The following is a 25,068-nucleotide window of genomic DNA, read 5'->3' on the forward strand; positions in this document are numbered from 1 at the left end:
TACCTGCAGAAAGTAGGGTGTCTCACTCCAGGCCTACCAGTACTACCATGGCCCCATACACCAAAAACAAAAGCAGGATCCTTCCTTTATGCCTGTATTTATAGTTTTTAGTATAAATATGAAAATAATGGTTTTATTCGTGAAGATCTACCTAGCTGTAGGCCTGTGTTGCTTTGCTCTGCAAATTACTGAGCCTTCATCTTTCATCTTGTTTGTTTACATTTACATTTACATTTTAGTCATTTAGCAGACGCTCTTATCCAGAGCGACATACAGGAGCAATTAGGGTTAAGTGCCTTGCTCAAGGGCACATTTACGTCATTTAGCAGACGCTCTTATCCAGAGCGACTTACAAATTGGTGCATTCACCCTATAGCCAGTGGGATAACCACTTTACAATTTATTTTTTATTTTTTATTTTTATTTATTTTTTATTATTTTTTTTGGGGGGGTAGAAGGATTACTTTATCCTATCCCAGGTAGGATAAAGACACATTTACGCACACAACTACATAAAACTTTATTCCTGACTATATAGCCCATTACTAAAACAAACCTTGTATACCAGAGTATGTTGTTTCCTGGTTCTATCTATGCTGTTCTATCCAATTGAAATTACTTATGGCAAATGCATTGTAATTTATCTATACTGGGTAACACAAAGAAAACTCATGAACGTTTATTATTTTGCTGAAGGTTGTTGTTTGCTTTATTTGGTACAGATTCAAATTACTTTTTAGTTGTCATGGGCCTAATAAAAGCATGCGGGTTGTGGAAAGTTCTTCCTTAAATAGCTAACTCAAGCGAGCAGGCGTATGTTGTTTTGCAAAAACACTACTCTGGCCGTTGTGCGTCGCCATTGGCTGGTGGGCGTGCCTACCTCCGGCAGAGCCAAGTTGGAAGTTCGCGCACGGAACTGCCTGGCTATGTGTGGTGAGCGAGACAGGGGCCTCCGTATACCACTCTCGAAACACGGCTTCGTGATTTAACAACTCTTCGGTCTCCCAAACTCCAACTCCAACTCCAACCCACCACTACCGCTGCCACACCTGCAAGAGAGTGACATAGGCCTAAAGTAATTTAAAGTACATTCTCTTGGACTGTTACAGTGGCGGCCAGCATGAGCTTCAGTTCGGACTCCTTCACCTCCCCCAACCCATTTCACATCTGTAACATCTGTCAGAAGGTGATAAGGAAAAAGGTATGGTGTTTTCAGATTGATTTATCCAAATGTTACTTTTATTAGTCGACCAATAGCATGTTTTATCAAGGTGATTAGTCAGGCCTATTTATTATTCCTTCCTATTTAGATGAAATATCATTAAGTTGTCAATTAGATCCTGCAGGAGTAAGTAGCCTATAGGCTCTAGTAGACTTTGATTTGATCTACTGATTCAGACCGCAGACATACATATTGCTTTTCACAGGTCTAATCCTTCCCTTAATGATATTTTTGCATTACATTCTGTATTTCAACATCATCTATAGAATTGCTTCAGAATCTTTTGTCATTCCTATTAGATTTAGGCCTATTTTAATAATCTCAAATCGAATAATTTACAGTCATTGATCATGGGCTTTTTGCAGTCCAAGAACAACATGAATGTTAAAAACGGATTTTATGACAATCGGGTTGTTTTTCCAAACAAACATATCAGACAACAATCTGCAACAGATTGTCCCATTTGCATTTATTTAATTCCCAGGATGGTCATCAATCAGTATGATAGCAATAGAGTTGGGGGGGGGGGTTCTGTAGTTGTGAAGAAGTCTGCAGTTGGTTTGTTTTACAAACTTAATTCAGGAGAATGTATGATATAATTAAATGTGTTGTGAGAAACTATTGCAGGCCTGTTTCATAGTTTCCTTGTTCCCTCATGTGAACTGAGCTTTGGCCAGATTCCTGGAGTGGGACTCTAGTAGGCCTGTGAGGAATGTGTTAGAGATATGTGCAGCAACCCTTTGACACTGATAAATTGAATGGACTTCCAGTGTCCAGGCATGGTGTCTGTTTGAGGGGATAGACCATGCTAGAATGTATGCATGTAAATGGTAGACTCATTACAAAAGTATCTGCATGTTGCACACAGATGGTACATATCCATTACATAATGAATGTACTCAAAAACATTTAGCAGAACAAATAGAGACTGCCACTGATATTAGTTTAGCATAGTCATCATATTTCCACTGCATCACTTCCCTTTTGTCTGCAGATTCACTGAGTCTTTTTTATAGGCATGTGAGTCTATAGATTTGGACAACTATACCATACCATGAAACCTATATGCTAAAATGCTTGTAATCTTTCATATAATACAATTTAAATGTTTTTCTATTGACTTCAAGTATAATATTCATATCAAGTACATTTCTATAAATGTTTTGGTATATTTCTAGTTAATCCCTACTTCTATCTAAATCCACCACTTAATTCCTACTTCTTTCTAAATCTCTACTTCTGTCTAAATCTACAGAAAAACAAAATTCAGTTGAAGAACTTCAAAAGCAGGTCTCAGTCAATGAATGCATCAATACTCTGCCCTGTCCCTGTTGCCACAGTTATCAGTGTAACAACAAAACATGAGGACATCCACAGATTACAATGCCTAGAGACAGCTTTGTCTGTATGCACACCGGAGTCAGCCCTTTCATGACAAACATCACTGACAGAAAAAAAAAACACTCTTTCATGTCTGCCTTCTATAGTTACCAATAGATACTGGTAAATACTCTATGCCTCAATCAGATATACAGTATCAGTCAAAAGTTTGGACACACCTACTCATTCAAGGTCTTTTCTTTATTTTTACTATTTTCTACATTGTAGAATAATAGTGAAGACATCAAAACTATGAAATAACACATATGGAATCATGTAGTAACCAAAGAAGTGTTAAACAAATCAACATATATTTTATATTTTACATTCTTCAAAGTAGCCACCCTTTGCCTTGATGACAGCTTTGCACACTCGTGGCATTCTCTAAACCAGCTTCATGAGGAATGCTTTTCCAACAGTCTTGAAGGAGTTCCCACATATGCTGAGCACTTGTTGGCTGCTTTTCCTCATCCCAAACCATCTCAATTGGGTTGAGGTCTGTTGATTGTGGAGGCCAGGTCATCTGATGCAGCACTCCATCACTCTCCTAGGTCAAATAGCCCTTACACAGCCTGTAGGTGTGTTTTGGGTCATTGTCCTGTTGAAAAACAAATGATAGTCCCACTAAGCGCAAACCAGATGGGATGGCGTATTGCTGCAGAATGCTGTGGTAGCCATGCTGGTTAAGTGTGCCTTGAATGCTAAATAAATCACTGACAGTGTCACCATCACACCTCCTCCTCCACGCTTCACGGTGGGAACCACACATGCAGAGATCATCCGTTCACCTACTCTGCATCTCACAAAGACATGGTGGTTGGAACCAAAAATCTCAAATTTGGACTCATCAGACCAAAGGACAGATTTCCACCGGTCTAATATATATTGGTCGTGTTTCTTGGCCCAAGCAAGTCTGTTCTTCTTATTGGTGTCCTTTAGTGGTTTCTTTGCAGCAATTCGACTATGAAGGCCTGATTCACGCAGTCTCCTCTGAACAGTTGATGTTGAGATGTTTGTTACTTGAACTCTGTGAAGCATTTATTTGGGCTGCAATTTCTGTGGCTGGTAACTCTAATGAACTTCTCCTCTGCAGCAGAGGTGACTCTGGGTCTTCCTTTCCTGTGGTGGTCCTCATGAGAGCCAGTTTCATCATAGCGCTTTATGGTTTTTGCGACTGCACTTGAAGAAACTTTCAAAGTTCTTCACATTTTCCGGATTGACTGACCTTCATGTCTTAAAGTAATGATGGACTGTCTTTTCTCTTAGCTTATTTGAGCTGTTCTTGCCATAATATGGACTTGGTCTTTTACCAAATAGGGCTATATTCTGTATACCACCCCTACCTTGTCACAACACAACGGATTGGCCCAAACGCATTAAGAAGGATAGAAATTCCACAAATTAACGTTTAACAAGGCACACTTGTTAATTTAAATGCATTCCAGGTGACTACCTCATGAAGCTGGTTGAGAGAATACCAAGAGTGTGCAAAGCTGTCATCAAGGCAAAGGGTGGCTGTCACTGGTGTAGAGAGGAGTAGGCAGGAAGCTGTCACAGATTTAGAACTACTGAATTTATTTAAGCACCATAGATCAAAGCGGGATAAAACCCAAATGCTGTTGTGGTCAAAATATATCTTCATAAACAAGAAGGCACAGGGCGAACCCAAAGTGCAAAATAAAAAGTACTCAGGAAATAGTAGGAGCGATTCCTCTCAGGAAAACAAGTAACATTTACAATGACCGACAAAGACAAATGGCAGAGGGAGTATATATACAGTGATAGAGTGGGGATTGGAACCAGGTGTGTGTAATGATGACGAGACAAGTCCGGGGTTGATGAGTGAAGGGCATTTGCCAGCAGTAGGTTCAGCAGCAGCTAGAAGGCCGGCGATGCCGAACGCCTGAGCTGGACAGGAGGGGGAGCCAAAGCGAAGGCTGGTGTGACAGTAGCTACTTTGAAGAATCTCAAATATACATGTAAAATATATTTTGATTTGTTTAACACTTTTTTGGTTACTACATGATTCCATATGTGTTATTTCATAGTTTTGATGTCTCCGCTATTATTCTACAATGTAGAAAATAGTAAAAATAAATAAAAACCCTGGAATGAGTAGGTGTGTCCAAACATTTGACTGGTACTGTACATATACTGGTAAAGGCAGAGACTATAGATATTTTATTTTGTAGGTTGAATCCAAAAGGTTTTATACAGGTTGTTCTCAACAGAAAACCTATTAGTTGGAAATTACAGTTTACTGAGAGAGAAATATAACGGTCACTTGATATTTTACTTAATTTATCTTTAATTATGATGTAAGATTCTTGTTTTTGATCACTTTATTACTTATTTAACAAATACTTATCCCACAATTACAACTGTCTATTCATTTTTTTTGTGATGGAGATGATGGAGGCAGACGGATCCAGACTCTTTTTAGATCTGCACAGGGCAGGATAGATAGCAGCACTTAAGCCACATCTCTCTGTGTCATCTCAGGTAGTTGCATCAGCCACGCTGCCCCAGCAACAGACACTCATCACACACAAAGGGCCAGACAGACAGAGGGCAGATAGGAGAGGAGAGGAGAGGGGGATGGAGAGAGAGAGGGGGCAAGAGGGAGGGATTACTATCAGGTTGCACCTGTCTGCAGCCCAGTGCAGGTCTGTCTGTCTGTCTGTGTCACCGGTGGCAGTGGGAGACACAGGGCTTCAACCCAATTAGCTAAATTCACAGGAAATTGCCTGTCTATTGACAGAAGGCACATTCAAAGGTCTGTTATGTAACAAGACATATGCCACTGGAACAGAGAGGGGCCTCTCTGACTCGTTCTTCCCCCCCATATGTATTAAGCATACACCTCCATACACTGTTGTTAGTTGCTTGTGTGACATAATTTTACAGTTCTTGTTTACAATGTCCTTCATAAATATTATACCCTTAATGTACATTTTTTCATATTTTTTCTCTATCGGTATATTGGACTTTAGCCATATTATTTGCTGTAATATTAGATCTGCCTTTTCTGGAGGATGAAATTGAAATTGTAGCCAACTCTGTATGACTTCATTTAAAAGGAGGATACTTTTGTAAGGTTTTAATCTGTAAAAAGGCAAAGATACCACTCTTAAGCATAGGATGGGCCTCTCTTAGAAGCTTGCTAGAAATCCAATTTGGATTTACAGTAGATACAATTTCAGTACAATGGAGGCTTTAAGAGAGAGGTTTAATGCCTTAATATTTAATATTTAAATCCTCTAAACTCATGTTCGTTTTATAAAATGCTCATTTAACTTTATCTGGTTTGCCATTCCAAATAAAGTGAGAAAAAAAATGTCTGGCATTATTTGAAAAATGATTATCCTGGAGTCGGTAGAACCATGACTAAATATGTAAACTGTGATATCACTAGAGAATTGATCAGGGTAATCTTCCCATAAATGGATAGGTGTTTCCCTCTCCATGGTTTCAAGATTTTATCTATTTTGCTAAGTTTTCGATCAAAGTTAATAGTTGCAAGATCGCTAAACTTTTCCGGGATAGGTACACCAAGCACATCGACTTCATCCGCCCATTTAATCGGGAGACCACATGCCAATCCATAATATAGTACACTAGTTGGGTTTTAGTCCAGAGAAACTGGATACATTTTCCAGATACCAAACAATTGATTCCCATTCAAAATCTTATTTTCCCTAAACCTAATCCTAACCCCAAACCCCTAACTCTAACCCCTCACTCTAATTGTAACCCTAAACCTAACCCCTATGTGTAAAATAGCCTTTTTCCTTGTGGGGACCGACGAAATGTCCCCAATTTTCCTTGTTTTACTATCCTTGTAAAGAAATATAGAAAATGCAACATGCAACCATTTCAAAGATTTTAGTGAGTTACAGTTCATATAAGGAAATCAGTCAATTGAAATAAAATCATTAGGCCCTAATCTATGGATTTCACATGACTGGGAATACAGATATCCATCTGTTGGTCACAGATACTTTAAAAACAAGTTAGGGTCGTGGATCAGAAAATCTGTCATTTGCCTCATGCAGCGCGACACATCTCCTTCACATAGAGTTGATCAGTCTGTTGATTGTGGCCTGTGGAATGTTGTCCCACTCCTCTTCAATGGCTGTGCCAAGTTGCTGGATATTGTCGCAAACTGGAACACGCTGTTGTACACATCGATCCAGAGCATCCCAAACATGCTCAATGGGTGACATGTCTGGTGAGTATGCAGGCCATGGAAGAACTGGGACATTTTCAGTTTCCAGGAATTGTGTATAGATCCTTGCGGCATTATCATGTTGAAACATGAGGTGATGGCAGAAGATGAATGGCATGACAATGGGCCTCAGGATCTCATCACGGTATCTCTGTGCAATCAAATTGGCATCGATAAAATGCAATTGTGTTCGTTGTCCATAGCGTATGCCTGCCCATACCATAACCCCACCACCACAATGGGGCACTCAGTTCACAACGTTGACATCAGCAAACCACTCGCCCACATGACACCAGTTGAAATCGGGATTCATCCGCGAAGAGCACACTTCTCCAGCGTGCCAGTGGCCATCGAAGGTGAGCATTTGCCCACTGAAGTCAATTACGACGTCGAACTGCAGTCAGGTCAAAACCCTGGTGAGGATGATGAGCACGCAGATGAGCTTCCCTGAGACGGTTTCTGACAGTTTTTGCAGAAATTCTTCGGTTGTGCAAACCCACAGTTTCATCAGCTGTCTGGGGGGCTGGTCTCAGACTATCCCGCAGGTGAAGAAGCCAGATGTGGAAGTCCTGGGCTGGCGTGGTTACACATGGTCTGTGGTTGTGGGGCTGGTTGGACGTACTGCCAAATTCTCTAAAACAATGTTGGAGGCGGCTTATGGTAGAGAAATTAACATTAAATTCTCTGGCAACAGCTCTGGTGGACATTTCTGCAGTAGAGTGGCCATTTATTGTTCCCAGCACACAGTGCACCTGTGTAATGATCATGCTGTTTAATCAGCTTCTTGATATGCCACACCTGTCAGGTGGATTAATTATCTTGGCAAAGGAGAAATGCTCACTAACAGGGATGTAAACAGATTTGTACACAAAATGTGAGAGAAATACATTTTTTGTGCATAGGCCTCCTGTAGCTCAGTTGGTAGAGCATGGTGCTTGCAACGCCAGGTTTGTGGGTTCGATTCCCACGGGGGGCCAATATGAAAATGTATGCACTCACTAACTGTAAGTCGCTCTGGATAAGAGCGTCTGCTAAATGACTTAAATGTAAATACGGACAATTTCTGGGATCTTTTATTTCAGCTCATGAAACATGGGACCAACACTTTACATGTTGCATTTATATTTTTGTACAGTGTATTATTTAAAAGTATTTTTACTTAATTACTTTACACCACTGCCTCTGGGAAGATACATCATGTTCTCCCCCCATCCCCGTTTATAGAGATCTCTTTAACCTCCCTCTCTCCTCAGAGCTCTCAGTACATTAACTTCAATAGATGTACTGGTCTGACATACACAACCTAACATAAATCTACACTTTAACATGCCAGACTCACACACACGCATGCACACACGCACGCACACACACACGACAATGTGAACCATAAAGATGCCGTTCTTTCCTCTGCCCAGGACTTGTTCCCAATGTTCCATGGCTAATGTGTGTGCACACAGGCTGTTTGCTCATCTCAAAAGGTTACGAGAGGAGGGGGTTACTTTACCTCTGAGCAAACGGATTGATGCACAAAAGCCTGGCTGTTACATTTTGGTCACTTAGCAGACACTCTTATCCAGAGCGACTTACAGGAGCAATTAGGGTTCGATGCCTTGTTTATGGGCACACCTAGTTGGCTCAGGGATTCGAACCAGTGTACTTTCGGTTACTGGCTCAATTCTCTTACCCGCTGGGCTACCTGCCGCCCATCTCTTTCGTAACGTCTGAGATCCCCAGAGATTGGAAAGCTGCCGCTTCAAAGGGGGTGACACTCTAGATCCAAACTGTTACAGACCTATATCCATCCTGCCCTGCCTTTCAAAAGTTTTTGAAAGCCAAGTTAACAAACAGATCACCGACCATTTCGAATCCCACCGTACCTTCTCTGCTATGCAATCCGGTTTCCGAGCTGGTCATGGGTGCACCTCAGCCACGCTCAAGGTCCTAAACGATATTATAACCGTGATCGATAATAGACAGTACTGTGCAGCCGTCTTCATCGACCTGGCCAAGGCTTTCGACTCTGTCAACCACCGCATTCTTATTGGCAGACTAAATAGCCTTGGTTTCTCAAATGACTGCCTCGCCTGGTTCACCAACTACTTCTCAGATAGAGTTCAATGTGTCAAATCGGAGGGCCTGTTGTCTGGACTTATGGCAGTCTCTATGGGGGTGCCACAGGGTTCAATTATTGGGCCGACTCTTTTCTCTGTGTATATCAGTCCTTCTCAAATAGTGGGGCGCGCCCCCCTGGGGGGGCTCGGAGCGATGCCAAGGGGGGGCGCGTGTGACCCCGGGGAACATGCTTTTTTTTGCCGCAGGGAGTAGGTTTTCTTTGCACCGAACAAGAGCACACAGCACAGAGCAGGAGATATGAAGTGCAGATAACAAACCCTTAAGAGACACCATGGAAAAATATTTAACAGGGATGAAAAGAAAGGCGGAGAGAGACGGAGATAATGAGACAAACGTAAGTCTCCCGAAAGCTAAGACGAGGAAATATGACGAATCGTATGTAGCGCTTGGCTTCACTGTGACTACGGTGGGAGACGAGGAAAGACCGGTATGTTTACTGTGTCTAAAAATGTTGGCAGCGGACAGCATGAAGCCAAATAAATTAAGGCGTCACTTAAAGACATTACACCCCAATCACGCTGATAAGCCGCTTGAGTTTTTTCAGCGAAAACGTGCCGAATATTGCCAACAATCGTCCCGCTTTGTGAATGCTACTTCAGTAAACCAGCGAGCACTGTTAGCATCATATAAGGTGGCGTACCAAATTGCTCAGTGCAAAAAAAAAACACTCCATAGCAGAGGAGCTGATACTGCCTACAGCATTAGACATGGTCTCTGTCATGCTGGATGACGCAAGTGTTTTTAAAATAAAAACTATCCCTCTGTCCAATGACACTGTCGCCAGACGTATAAATGACATTGCTAACGATCTTAAAGAACAGCTGGTAGATAAACTCAAAGACAAACATTTTGCCTTACAGTTCGATGAAGCAACTGACAGCAACAAAGACTGTTTGTTTATCGCTTATGTACGTTTTGACATGACAAACTCCCTGTGTGAGGATCTACTTTTTTGTAAATATGTCAGAGACAGAGCCACAGCTGAAGAGCTATTCAAAATGCTGGACTGCTTCCTGACTGAGAATGGTTTAAAGTGGGAGAACTGCATTGGTGTTTGCAGTGATGGTGCACAGACCACGGCAGGGATGAGAAAAGGACTTCGGGCACTCATCAAGAAGGCCTCACCTAATGCTGAGTGGACATACTGTGTTATACACAGAGAAGCACTGGCATCAAGGCACCTTTCCTCTGAATTAAGTGAGGTTATGACTGACATAGTAGGTGTAGTCAATTTTATAAAGACCAGACCACTAAAAACAAGAGTCTTCTCTGCTATCTGTGAGGAGATGGGAGCTGAACATCAAGCTGTTCTGTTTCACAGTGAAGCAAGGTGGCTGTCACGAGGAAAAGTCTTGTCCCGAGTTTTTGAGCTCAGAGAGCAGATAAGAATGTTTTCGGAGCAGGAGCACAAGTATGACCTCGCAGAAAAATTGAGTGATGAGAACTTCCTGGCAAAACTGGCCTACCTGAGTGACTTATTTGGAAAGCTAAATGAACTAAATCTACAGCTTCAAGGGAAAGATAAACACCTCCCTCAGGTCACAGACAAGATCAGCTCTTTCACTCTAAAGCTTGCAATGTGGGGCAGGCGACTTGATGAAGGAAATACTGATTCATTCGAGAACCTGCATGAATTTGTTGACACTACTGACTATGATGCCACCTCAGTGATTCCATATATTACGGAGCATATTTCATCACTGATGGGATTCTTTAAAAAGTACTTCCCTGAAAACAGTTCCCAATATGACTGGGTGAGAGATCCTTTCAATGCACCAGCTCCAACTGGTTTCAGCTCTGCAGAGGAGGACCAGTTCATTATAATAATAATAATATGCCATTTAGCAGACGCTTTTATCCAAAGCGACTTACAGTCATGCGTGCATACATTTTTGTGTATGGGTGGTCCCGAACCCACTACCTTGGCGTTACAAGCGCTGTGCTCTACCAGCTGAGCTACAGAGGACCACATTGATATGACGTCTGACTCCACATTGAGACTGAGGTTCACATCACAGACACTGAGTGAATTCTGGCTGAGTGTAGAGAGGCAGTATCCACTCTGGCTTCTCTGCTGTTGCTGCACTGAAGACCAAGTACAGGTCCCAGCTAAACATTGAGCAGGAGCTGAGATTTGCAGTATCATGCTTCAAACCCCGCTTCGAAAAGCTGTGCACTGCAAAACGTGCTCATTGTAGCCATTAATCCTGACTTCCTCATTTTTATAAAAAAAAAAATCAGCACAAATTGTTTTATTCATTTTTGTTTTATACAGTGGGGAAAAAATGTATTTAGTCAGCCACCAATTGTGCAAGTTCTCCCACTTAAAAAGATGAGAGGCCTGTAATTTTCATCATAGGTACACGTCAACTATGACAGACAAAATGAGAAAAAATAATCCAGAAAATCACATTGTAGGATTTTTAATGAATTTATTTGCAAATTATGGTGGATAATAAGTATTTGGTCAATAACAAAAGTTTCTCAATACTTTGTTATATACCCTTTGTTGGCAATGACACAGGTCAAACGTTTTCTGTAAGTCTTCACAAGGTTTTCACACACTGTTGCTGGTATTTTGGCCCATTCCTCCATGCAGATCTCCTCTAGAGCAGTGATGTTTTGGGGCTGTCGCTGGGCAACACGGACTTTCAACTCCCTCCAAAGATTTTCTATGGGGTTGAGATCTGGAGACTGGCTAGGCCACTCCAGGACCTTGAAATGCTTCTTACGAAGCCACTCCTTCGTTGCCCGGGCGGTGTGTTTGGGATCAATGTCATGCTGAAAGACCCAGCCACGTTTCATCTTCAATGCCCTTGCTGATGGAAAGAGGTTTTCACTCAAAAATCTCACGATACATGGCCCCATTCATTCTTTCCTTTACACGGATCAGTCGTCCTGGTCCCTTTGCAGAAAAACAGCCCCAAAGCATGATGTTTCCACCCCCATGCTTCACAGTAGGTATGGTGTTCTTTGGATGCAACTCAGCATTCTTTGTCCTCCAAACACGACGAGTTGAGTTTTTACCAAAAAGTTATATTTTGGTTTCATCTGACCATATGGCATTCTCCCAATCCTCTTCTGGATCATCCAAATGCACTCTAGCAAACTTCAGACGGGCCTGGACATGTACTGGCTTAAGCAGGGGGACACGTCTGGCACTGCAGGATTTGGGTCCCTGGCGGCGTAGTGTGTTACTGATGGTAGGCTTTGTTACTTTGGTCCCAGCTCTCTGCAGGTCATTCACTAGGTCCCCCCGTGTGGTTCTGGGATTTTTGCTCACCGTTCTTGTGATAATTTTGACCCCACGGGGTGAGATCTTGCGTGGAGCCCCAGATCGAGGGAGATTATCAGTGGTCTTGTATGTCTTCCATTTCCTAATAATTGCTCCCACAGTTGATTTCTTCAAACCAAGCTGCTTACCTATTGCAGATTCAGTCTTCCCAGCCTGGTGCAGGTCTACAAATTTGTTTCTGGTGTCCTTTGACAGCTCTTTGGTCTTGGCCATAGTGGAGTTTGGAGTGTGACTGTTTGAGGTAGTGGACAGGTGTCTTTTATACTGATAACAAGTTCAAACAGGTGCCATTAATACAGGTAACGAGTGGAGGACACAGGAGCCTCTTAAAGAAGAAGTTACAGGTCTGTGAGAGCCAGAAATCTTGCTTGTTTGTAGGTGACCAAATACTTATTTTCCACCATAATTTGCAAATAAATTCATTAAAAATCCTACAATGTGATTTTCTGGATTTTTTCCCCTAAATTTGTCTGTCATAGTTGACGTGTACCTATGATGAAAATTACAGGCCTCTCTCATCTTTTTAAGTGGGAGAACATGCACAATTGGTGGCTGACTAAATACTTTTTTCCCCCACTGTAGGTCAAAGTGTTTCATATATTGTGCTCCTGAGTTAATGTTGCTGATCAATTTGAATTTATTATTATTTATTGATTATATTTAATTTTATTTTTCAGTATCAAATGGTCAAAAAATGTTTACAGTTTAAATAAGGATTGAAATTTTGTTTTAATTTCAGGCAAATTGATGCACTTTAAGTCTTTTCTGTTACAGACTTAAAAAACAATGTTAATAAAGTTATTATTTGTTGTAAGTTGATCTATATTTCTTTCCTTTTTCTTTTTTTGTTTTCTTTAATGTTAATAAGGATACAATGTTATGCAGAGCTGTACTTCTAACAATTTTATAGACAAATGATACTATTTACAGTCGCGGTGGAGAGTTGGGGGGCGCGAAATGTTTACTTCTTCCTAGGGGGGGCGTAACAGAAAATAATTGAGAAACACTGGTGTATATCAATGATCATCTGGCCCTTCATTGGACACTGTGTTAACAAACCTCCAAACGAGCTTCAATGCCATACAACACTCCTTCAGTAGCCTCCAACTGCTCTTAAACACTAGTAAAACTAAATGCATGCTCTTCAATCGAACGCTGCTGGTACCCGCCCACCCGACTAGAATCACTACTCTCGATGGGTCTGACCTAGTGTATGTGGACAACTACAAATACCTAGGTGTCTGGTTTGACTGTAAACTCTCCTTCCAGACTCACATTAAGCATCTCCAATCCAAAGTTAAATCTAGAATCGGCTTCCTATTTTGCAACAAAGCCTCCTTCACTCATGCTGCCAAACATGCCCTTGTAAAACTGACTATCCTACCGATCCTTGAAGCTGGAGACTCTTATCTCCCTCACTAACTTTAAGCATCAGTTGTCAGAGCACCTTACCGATCACTGCACCTGTACACAGCCCATCTGAAATTAGCCCACCCAACTACCTCATCCCCATATTGTTATTTATTTTGCTCATTTGCACCCCAGTATCTCTATTTGCACATCATCTCTTGCACATCTATCATTCCAGTGTTAATACTAATTGTAATTATTTTGCACTATGGCCTATTTATTGCCTTACCTCCATAACTTGCTACATTTGCACACACTGTATACATATTTTCTGTTGTATTTTTGACTTTATGTTTTATTTTACCCCATATGTAACTCTGTGTTGTTGTTTTTATCGCACTGCTTTGCTTTATCTTGGCCAGGTCGCAGTTGTAAATGAGAACTTGTTCTCAACTGGCTTACCTGGTTAAATAAAGGTGAAAAAAAACAAAAAACAAAAAAAACATATCAAACCTCACTTCTATACAGTGCATTCGGAAAGTATTCAGACCCCTTTTTCCACATTTTGTTAAGTTACAGCCTTATTCTGGATTAAATTAAAATGTTTTCCTCATCAATCTACATGCAATACCCCATAATGAATACCTTATTTACATAAGTATTCAGATCCTTTGCTATGAGACTCGAAATTGAGCTCAGGTGCATCCTGTTTCCATTGATCATCCTTGAGATGTTTCTACAACTTGATTGGAGTCCACCTGTGGTAAATTCTATTGATTGGACATGATTTGGAAAGGCACACACCTGTCTATATAACGGTCCCACAGTTGACATTGCATGTCAGAGCAAAAACCAAGCCATCTGATGAAACCAAGATTGAGCTCTTTGGCCTCACATCTGGAGGAAACCTGGCACCATCCCTACGGTGAAGCATGGTGGTGGCAGCATCCTGCTGTGGGGATGTTTTTCAGCGGCAGGTAATGGGAGACTAGTCAGGACCGAGGGAAAGATGAACGGAGTGAAGTACAGAGAGATCCTTGATGAAAACCTGCTCCAGTGCGCTCAGGACAGCAGACTGGGGCGAAGGTTCACCTTCCAACAGGACAACGACCCTAGGCACACAGCCAAGACAATGCAGGAGTGGCTTCGGGACAAGTCTCTGAATTTCCTTGAGTGGCCCAGCCAGAGCCAGGACTTCAACCCCATCGAACATCTCTGGAAAGACCTGAAAATAGCTGTACAGCGACGCTCCCCATCCAACCTGACAGAGCGTGAGAGGATCTGCAGAGAAGAATGGGAGAAACTCCCCAAATACCGGTGTGCCAAGCTTGTAGCATCGAGGCTGTAATCGCTGCAAAAGGTGCTTCAACAAAGTACTGAGTAAAGGGTCTGAATACTTATTGTCACTATTCCGTCGTGGATGTGGTGGAGGAGTCAAGCGCAGGAAACAGAGGTTTAGTCCAACAATACTTTTAATAGTCTCAATAACACGAGAACAAAACCCCGACCTCGAAAACACGAAGTGGCGAGGGAAAATTACGCACACGCGTAAAACACTAAACATGAAAAAATGACACGGAAAACAAACACGTATCATCGACACAGTGGCAACAGAATAACAACACACAAATACCCTAGATCACAACACGGAACTTATAAGACACGTAATCAACTCCCAAACAGACACAGGTGTGACAGACAAAAGCAATCAAACACAGAAACATAGAGCGGTGGCAGCTAGTACTCCGGGGACGGCGAACGCCGAAGCCTGCCCGAACCAGGAGGAGGAGCAGCCTCGGCCGAAACCGTGACAGTACCCCCCCCTTGACGCGCGGCACCAGCCGCGCGCCGACCCCGGCCTCGGGGAAGGCCAGGAGGACGCGGACCCGGGCGCGTGGGATGCCCATGGTGAAACTCAGTCAGGAGGGATGGATCGAGTATGTCCCTCCTGGGCACCCAGCACCGTTCCTCCGGACCGTACCTCTCCCACTCCACGAGATACTGGAGACCACTCCTCCGGCGCCTCGAGTCCAAGATGGTCCGGACCCTGTACGCCGGGACCCCCTCGATGTCCAAAGGGGGCGGAGGGGTCTCTCCTATCTCATCTTCTTGGAGTGGGCCAGCTACCACCGGCCTGAGAAGAGACACATGGAACGAGGGGTTAATATTTTTATACTCAATTGGCAGTTGTAACCTGTAACACACCTCGTTCAATCTTCTCAGGACTTTGAAGGGCCCCACAAACCGCCGACCCAGCTTCCGGCAGGGCAGGCGGAGGGGCAGGTTTCGAGTCGAGAGCCAGACTCGATCTCCCGGTGCGTACACCGGTCCCTCACTGCGGTGGCGATCGGCGCTCACCTTTTGTTGACGGATGGCACGCTGCAGATGGACATGGGCAGCGTCCCACGTCTCTTCCGAGCGCCGAATCCACTCGTCCACCGCAGGGGCCTCGATCTGGCTCTCGTGCCACGGTGCCAGGACCGGCTGATAACCTAAAACACACTGGAAAGGTGTTAAGTTGGTGGAGGAGTGGCGGAGAGAGTTCTGGGCCATCTCTGCCCAGGGGATGAACCTCGACCACTCCTCCGGCCGGTCCCGGCAATAGGACCTCAAAAACCTACCCACATCCTGGTTGACACGTTCCACCTGCCCATTACTCTCTGGGTGGTACCCCGAGGTAAGGCTTACCGAGACCCCCAACCGTTCCATGAACGCTCCCCAAACTCTGGAAGTGAACTGGGGACCTCGGTCAGACACAATATCCTCGGGGACCCCATAGTGCCGGAACACATGGGTAAATAGGGCCTCAGCGGTTTGTAGGGCAGTAGGGAGACCCGGCATGGGAAGGAGACGACAGGCCTTGGAAAACCGATCCACAACGACCAATATGGTGGTATTCCCCTGGGAGGGGGGTAGGTCAGTTACGAAATCCACCGATAGGTGGGACCATGGTCGTTGTGGAACGGGCAGGGGATGTAGCTTACCCCTGGGCAAATGTCTAGGCGCCTTACACTGGGCACACACCGAGCAGGAGGAGACATAAACCCTCACATCCCTAGCTAACGTTGGCCACCAGTATTTCATGCTAAGACAGTGCACGGTCCGGCCAATACCTGGATGTCCAGAGGAGGGTGATGTATGAGCCCAATAAATAAGACGATCACGGACCTCGAGCGGAACGTACGTCCGCCCCACAGGACACTCGGGGGGAGTAGGGTCGGTACGCAGTGCCCGCTCGATTTCCGTATCGACCTCCCATACTACCGGAGCCACCAAACAAGATTCCGGCAATATGGAAGTAGGCTCGTTGGACCTCTCCTCCGTGTCATACCGCCGGGACAGGGCGTCTGCCTTACCATTCTGGGACCCTGGGATGTATGTGATCTTAAAAACAAACCGGGTTAGGAACATATTCCACCTAGCCTGACGAGGGTTCAATCTCCTAGCTGCCCGGATGTACTCAAGGTTACGGTGATCAGTCAGAATGAGGAAAGGGTGTTGAGCCCCCTCAAGCCAATGCCTCCACACCTTTAGGGCTTGGACTACGGCTAACAGCTCTCTGTCCCCAACATCATAGTTGCGCTCCGCCGAGCTGAGCTTCTTCGAGTAGAAAGCACAGGGGCGGAGTTTAGGTGGCGCGCCGGACCGTTGTGACAGGACTGCCCCAATACCGGTCTCGGACGCGTCTACCTCAACCTGGAATGGTAAAGAGGGATCCGGATGCGCCAGCACCGGAGCCGAGGTGAACAGGTTCTTAAGTTTGACAAATGCCCTGTCCGCCTCAGCCGACCACCGCAAACGAACCGGACCCCCCTTTAGCAGGGACGTAATGGGAGCTGCAACCTGTCCAAAACCCCGAATAAACCTCCGGTAGTAATTAGCAAAACCCAAGAACTGTTGCACCTCTTTTACAGTGGTTGGAGTTTGCCAATTACGCACGGCCGATACCCGGTCTACCTCTATCTCCACACCAGACGCGGACAACCGATAACCCAAAAAGGAGACGGACTCCTGGAAGAACAGGCATTTCTCTGCCTTGACATACAAGTCATGCTCCAACAGTCTTCTCAACACTCGGCGCACCTGGGCTACATGCTCGGCTCGAGTAGCAGAGTACACTAGGATGTCGTCGATGTAAACTACTACCCCCTGCCCATGCATGTCCCGGAAAATCTCGTCAACAAAGGATTGGAAGACTGACGGAGCATTCATTAACCCGTATGGCATGACGAGATACTCGTAATGACCCGAGGTGGTGCTAAATGCTGTCTTCCATTCATCCCCCTCCCTAATGCGCACCAGATTGTACGCGCTCCTGAGATCCAACTTTGTGAAGAACCGCGCTCCGCGTAATGATTCCGTCATCGTCGCAATCAGTGGAAGTGGGTAGCTGTATTTAACTGTGATCTGATTGAGACTACGATAATCAATACACGGGCGCAATCCCCCTTCCTTCTTCTTCACAAAGAAGAAACTCGAGGAGACTGGGGAAGTAGAGGACCGTATGTATCCCTGTGCCAAGGACTCGGCTATGTATGTCTCCATAGCCGCTGTCTCCTCTTGAGACAGGGGATACACATGACTCCGTGGAAGAGCCGCTCCTGTTTGGAGATTTATCGCACAGTCCCCCTGTCTATGAGGAGGTAGCCGTGTTGCCCTCGATTTGCTAAACACGAGTGCTAAATCCTCATACTCGGGGGGAATGCGCAGTGCGGGCACTTGGTTCGGACTCTCTACCGAGGTCGCCCCTACGGAAACACCTAGACATCTCCCTACACACTGAGCAGACCACTCCATAAGAGCCCTCTGTTGCCACGCTATGGTAGGATCATGGGTGCTTAACCAAGGAAGGCCCAACACCACGGGGTACGCAGGAGAGTCAATCAGATAAAACTGAATGATCTCCTCATGACCCCCCTGCGTCGTCATCGTCAGTGGTGCTGTGACCTCCCTGATCAGGCCCGACCCCAACGGCCGGCTGTCTAATGCGTGGACAGGAAATGGATCGTCTACCGGCCGAAGGGGAATCCCTAACCTACTACAAAATGCCCGATCAATAAAGTTCCCAGCTGCGCCTGAATCTACTAGCGCCTTATGCTGGGAATGAGGTGCCACCTGTGGAAACCTCACAGGAATACTCATGTGACCAACAGAGAGCTCTGGGTGAGTGGGGCGCCTACTCACCTGAAATGACTCCCCAGTGCGTGGCCTGTTGTCACCTCTCCCAGGAGACCCTCCCCAGCACCTGGCCGCAGTGTGTCCTCCACGACCGCAGGTGGTGCAGGGGATGGCCCCCCTCGGGTTCCCTCTCCTCCTCTCTCTAGCGCCAGCACCCCCCAGCTCCATGGGAATCGGCTCAGGGGTGCTGGAGGGTGGACTGGACGACCCCCACTCGGGACGTCCGTGGGTAGCCAGCAGGGTATCCAGACGGATGGAAATGTCCACCAACTGGTCAAACGACAGGTTGGTGTCCCTGCAGGCCAGCTCCCGACGAACGTCCTCTCGTAGACTACACCGGTACTGGTCGATGAGGGCCCTCTCATTCCACCCCGCATCTGCCGCTAGTGTCCGGAACTCCAGTGCGAACTCCTGTGCGCTCCTCTTCCCCTGTCGGAGGTGGAATAGACGCTCTCCCGCCGCTTTCCCCTCAGGGGGATGATCGAAGACAGCCCTGAAGCGGCGGGAGAACTCCGCGTAGGTGATGGTTGCGGCGTCTATTCCCCTCCATTCGCCGTTGGCCCACTCCAACGCCTTGCCGGAGAGACAGGAGATGAGGGCGGAGACGCTCTCGTATCCCGAGGGCGCCGGGTGTATGGTGGCAAGGTAAAGTTCTACCTGCAGGAGGAATCCCTGACACCCGGCTGCAGAACCGTCATATGCCCTCGGGAGTGAGAGCCGAATGCCACTGGGTTCCGGTGCTGAGAGAGGAGGACTGGCCGTTGGTGATGCGATGTTGTAAGGGTCCTTGGCCACCTCAGGGTTCACCAATCGGCGCAGAGTGTTGGACACCTCGTCCATGGCGGTCCCGAGTTGCCGGATCATGGCGTCCTGGAAGTTGATCCGGTCCAGCAGGGATTCGGGTGCCGCCGCTGTTCCTGCTGACTCCATGATGGTGTGTTGTTCTGTCACTATTCCGTCGTGGATGTGGTGGAGGAGTCAAGCGCAGGAAACAGAGGTTTAGTCCAACAAGACTTTTAATAGTCTCAATAACACGAGAACAAAACCCCGACCTCGAAAACACGAAGTGGCGAGGGAAAATTACGCACACGCGTAAAACACTAAACATGAAAAAATGACACGGAAAACAAACACGTATCATCGACACAGTGGCAACAGAATAACAACACACAAATACCCTAGATCACAACACGGAACTTATAAGACACGTAATCAACTCCCAAACAGACACAGGTGTGACAGACAGACAAAAGCAATCAAACACAGAAACATAGAGCGGTGGCAGCTAGTACTCCGGGGACGGCGAACGCCGAAGCCTGCCCGAACCAGGAGGAGGAGCAGCCTCGGCCGAAACCGTGACACTTATGTAAATGTGATATCCGTTTTTTTTGGTGAATATATTTGCAAACATTTCTAAACCTGTTTTTGCTCTGTCATTATGGGGTATTGTGTGTAGATTGATGGATTAATTTTTTAGAATAAGGCTGTAATGTGGAAATAGTCAAGGCGACTGAATACTTTCCCAATGTCCTCTTTTTTTGTCTTCATTTTAAGGTTTTTTCTTTGTTTCCCAACATGGCTAAGAGTTCATTTTAGGCTGTGCTAAAAGTGTGGTTGTACATCTAAGTTCCTTGTGTAGTATGGTTCCTTAGCTAACCCAGTTTCCTTCTCTGCCGCTCTTGTCTCAGGAGAAAGGAGTCAGGGTGCCGCGACCCTTCTCCAGTGGACCAAGTGCCTTCATTCCAAAGGAAGAGGTGAGAAAATGCTTTCTTTCTCTGTCTTGAGGCTATATTTCCCCCTGTCCTGCTTACACTCTCATTTTCTTTCAGTCACTTTCGCTTAATCTCTCTCGCTTTTTCCCCTTTGTCTTTATCTTCCCCTAGCCTCGAATTTAGAGGTGTAAACCATGTTTTAGATTACTGCAGCAGCAGTATCTTTACTGTAACACGATTCAATACACATTGCCTAACTGAAACCCCTCTTCCCTGTCCTGCCTGACCCCTTCCCCCTATCCCTCCTCCCTGGTTCCAGATTGTGGAGGAGTCCCAAGTGGACCCCCTCACAGAGCAGCTCCTAGCCGAGGCCTACACTCCGTCGGGCCGCGTGGACCACCTGACCCAGGTGATGGGACTGCACCCCCACTACCTGGAGTCCTTCCTGCACAGCCAGTTCTACCTGCTGAGGATGGACGGCCCCTTGCCTCTCCACTGCCGACACTACATTGCCATCATGGTAAACACTGGAGTAGGATGAACAAGAGGTTATCATTGGGTGTGTCTGAAATTGCATCATATTTCCCTATATAGTGAACTACTTTTGACCAGAGCCCTGGGAACTCGTCAAAAGTAGTGTACTATATATAGCATGCCATTTCAGACGCAGCCATTGTTCCCTGTAATGGTGGAGGTTAGGATATGTTTATGGTAAGCTGATCCTACGGGCAGCTTCTACCTGCAGCTGCATGATACAGGATAGGTCAAGCTAAGCCGAGGGGGATGTCTCCTGCATAGATACGTCCTCCCTTAGATTATCCCTCTCCCTGCTCAGGAGACCTACCTAACACAAATCTCCTACCTATTCATATCTACTATTGACCCATTTCCCTAATAACCAATGGCTGTCCCGAAGTGACGGATTATGTTTTTCTGTATGGCGTTTAAACTTTCGTCTCAGGGCTGAGATTCCCCTGGGGGGGTGCAGGACTGAGGAGGCTTCTGTAGCTAGTAGAGAGAGAGTGAGAGAGAGTGGAGACATTTAGCAGGGCAGTGTTTGCCCTGTGCTTAGGCACACTGGCCACTCAACAGCTCCGTCTGTGGAGCTTTGTTATGTAGCCAACTCAGAGGGTCCTCCCAACCACCCTGACCCCAGACCCAGCCCACCTCACCCTGTTCCTGATGTGGCCCACAACTAGGTCAAAGTCAGCCCCCTCACTCTTAATGAGACAGCATGTTATGTCAGGAGGAACAGCTGAATGCAATGCAGTGTTAAAGAACCATGTGGAAACTATGTAATGCTTAGAATTAACAGTATACAACATGCATATAAAAAGTTAATTTAGTATAGATCATGCATGTACAGGCACGGTATGCTTTAATATTAGTCTGCTATGCCTGCTACATGCTGAATGGCAACTAAAACAGGACTGTAAAATACCGTACTACCCAGAATATAGTGTACAGAACAAGAATATAAAGAGTTTAGACAGTAGAAAACATACAAAGTACATGCAGTAAAGGAAGAGTTTTCCCAGTAGGCTATAAAAAATGAAAGCCTCCCCTCTCTCTCTCTCCAGGCTGCAGCGCGTCACCAGTGTTCCTTCCTGGTCTCTCTGCATGTGCGTGAGTTCTACAGGATGGGGGTGTGTCTGGACTGGCTGAAGGGCCTGCAGTACGTCCCTCAGAGACTGAGGAACCTCAACGAGATCAACAAGCTCCTAGCACACAGACCTTGGCTCATCACCAAGGTGCACATTCAGGTTAGAACACAAACATGCATAAAACACTCATATTCAAGTACATTATTCACATATGCACATATGATATCTATATCTATTCATAAACACAACTTTTATCCACATACGCACACAAAGTAACTCACAGTAAACCTCTTTCTCTCCCCCTCTACTTCAGAACTTGGTTAAGACAGGGGAGCACAGTTGGTCTTTGGCAGAGCTGGTCCATGCTGTGGTCCTATTGGCCCATTTCCATGCCCTGGCCAGCTTTGTGTTTGGCAGTGGCATCAACCCCCAGGTGGACACACCAAACGCCAATGGCTTCCAGTCAGTCTACATCAGCAACTACTGTACATGTGACCTGGCCAGCGACCATCACCTGGACCGAGATCTCAGCAGCACTAGCCCAGAGGTGAGATGACATGCATGACTTACTGTTGATCTATGCTTTACTTAGTTGATTTAGCTACGTGTGTGTTTGGAGGGATTGTATCTAAGTATGTGTAACTCTATTGTCATAATAATAGAGTTCTGGTTTGTTGTGTGTGTGTTTCAGACCACAGACTCGGTCAGTGAGTTGGAGGCGCTGATGGACAGAATGAAGAGGCTGCAGGAGGAGAGAGAGGAGGATGAGGCCTCGCAGGAGGAGATGGCCACACGCTTCGAGAAGGAGAAGAAAGAGAGCCTTCTGGTGGGCTCTGGAGGTACTGCAACCACACCTGTTCCTGTTGTCTCTCTCTCTCTGAGTGATGAAGTGATGACTGATTATGATCCATCTCTATTGTGACTCTGCAGATTTGGAGGATGAGGTGATGCCCACATCCAAAGTGTCTCGGTTTGTGGAGGATGCCACCTTTGGGTACCAGGACTTTGCTCGACACGGGGAGGACAATCCACCAACATTTAGAGCACAGGTCGGTGATAACTTCATCTTAATTCCACTGTCATGCCATAAGTGCAAGACCTATAGATTCAACAGTCACTTCTGAACAACTTCGCTCCTTCTCTCTGTCTCTGTCTGTAGGACTACTCGTGGGAGGACCATGGTTTCTCTCTGGTCAACAGGCTTTATTCAGACATCGGGCTGCTGCTGGACGACAAGTTCCGGACAGCGTGTGACCTGACCTACTACAACATGGCCAGTCACGAGGACGTGGACACCACCATGCTCCGACGTGCACTCTTCAACTACGTGCACTGCATGTATGGCATCAGGTAAGGCATCAGCGCCCTCTATCCTCAGTGCATGAGAAAAAAATAAAAATAAAAAAATAGAAATGTATGTGTAAGTGTGGACACTTAGCATCAATCAAGATAGTGTGATAATATTTAAATGAGTGAGTAAGTGATTATTGAAGCCCTGGAGTAGTCCGTAGCAGACCGTAAAGTGATGCTCCAGGCTTGATGCTTGATGTCCTGTCTGCAGATATGATGACTATGACTATGGGGAGGTGAATCAGCTATTGGAACGCAGTCTGAAGGTCTATATAAAGACCGTAACGTGTTATCCAGAGAGGACCACTCGTCGCATGTACGACAGCTACTGGAGGCAGTTCCGCCACTCCGAGAAGGTTAGAAAACTGCAGATGCTCGTGTTTGTGAGGGGGTATAATCTTATGGTGTTTGTGTACATGTGAATCCTTTGAAAAACAACCCTTTGCTTTGCCAAAGCATACACTGTCAACAGCCACAAAAAGGATCTTGTGAACCCTGATATGTCTTTGTAACTAGGCCAGAGTTCAGTGGCAGGGCTGGTCATGCTGTTAGATTGTTTGTGCAGGAGGCTTTGGCTCATGAGTACACTAGGACTATTGAGCAGAGCTGGAGGAAATGAAGCTCTTGGCAGCAGGAACATGCTGTTATTGTGTTTGAGTTGCAGAGAGCCCCCCTGTTGGAATCTGACTGGGCTGAAAGAGATGAAAGACGAGCGAGTTACACCGTGTATTATTCAAACCAGCAGCATAGAAATGGGTCATTGTCTTGTACTTAAAGCTCAGGTCAAGACAACCTGGAACAAACATCTCATCCCAGACGTAATGAGGACAGTAGCGTTCACCTCAGTTAGTAATTATGATGTCTGTACAAACCGCTTTTCCTTCAGACCCCATTAAAAAGTATTATCTCAACAGAATCTCTCACTTGGTTTACATATCAGACTCAGTGATGTCTCTTATAGCCTTGTGCTACATTCTGCAAATACATATCCATTTTACAGCTCAATGGCTGTCTCCATACTACAGTCCATACCATTCCAGTTATATAAAGTAACTGCACTGTGTTATAGTATGTATGGTATGCTAATCCTCTGGCCACCCTGCCCCCTCCAGGTCCATGTAAACCTACTCCTAATGGAGGCCAGGATGCAGGCAGAACTTCTATACGCCCTGCGCGCAATCACACGCTACATGACCTGACCCTGACCAACCACAGCGGGCCATCTGTCTCCAACTGACCAATAGAAACCCCAGCCCTCATCACCCCACCTCCCCCCAACACCACTACTGGCCTCTGGGAACCAGGAAACTGTCTCTCTACCAGGCACATGTCTCTAACACTGGCCTCTTGCTGGTTGGGACTTTGAGGTATTTTTAGCTTAGTGCCCTTTTACAGAGGAAGTATGTGAAGATGAAGGAAATCCTACTGTGAGTGTATAAAAATTGTGAAAACAGGGGTGCACGTTTGACTTCTCATCCTTCTTTGCCATAATCATAATGCCAGTTTGGCTTGAATGACATTCAGTGAAGGGGTTGGAGTTCATGACTAACTTTTTTAGAAATATTTATCCAAGCAACCTCAAAGTACTGTACTGTGCTCTAAGGAAGATACTGAAT

At 45.5% G+C, this 25,068-nt stretch overlaps 1 protein-coding gene across 1 annotated transcript; it reads left to right on the forward strand.

The window, feature by feature from the left end:
• Positions 1-1,120: 1,120 nt before the first annotated feature.
• On the forward strand, positions 1,121-24,651 carry LOC311135743 (sestrin-3-like; the record flags this gene model as incomplete). The annotated part of the gene is made up of 10 exons (XM_084169783.1): positions 1,121-1,201; positions 20,475-20,540; positions 20,818-21,018; positions 22,079-22,261; positions 22,416-22,649; positions 22,794-22,941; positions 23,033-23,151; positions 23,262-23,452; positions 23,664-23,808; positions 24,565-24,651. 10 exons carry the CDS (start codon positions 1,121-1,123, stop codon positions 24,649-24,651), a joined length of 1,455 nt encoding a protein of 484 aa, XP_084025909.1.
• Positions 24,652-25,068: the final 417 nt, after the last annotated feature.

This window comes from Coregonus lavaretus, assembly GCF_964263955.1.
Source record: "Coregonus lavaretus genome assembly, chromosome: 10".
Taxonomy (NCBI): domain Eukaryota; kingdom Metazoa; phylum Chordata; class Actinopteri; order Salmoniformes; family Salmonidae; genus Coregonus; species Coregonus lavaretus.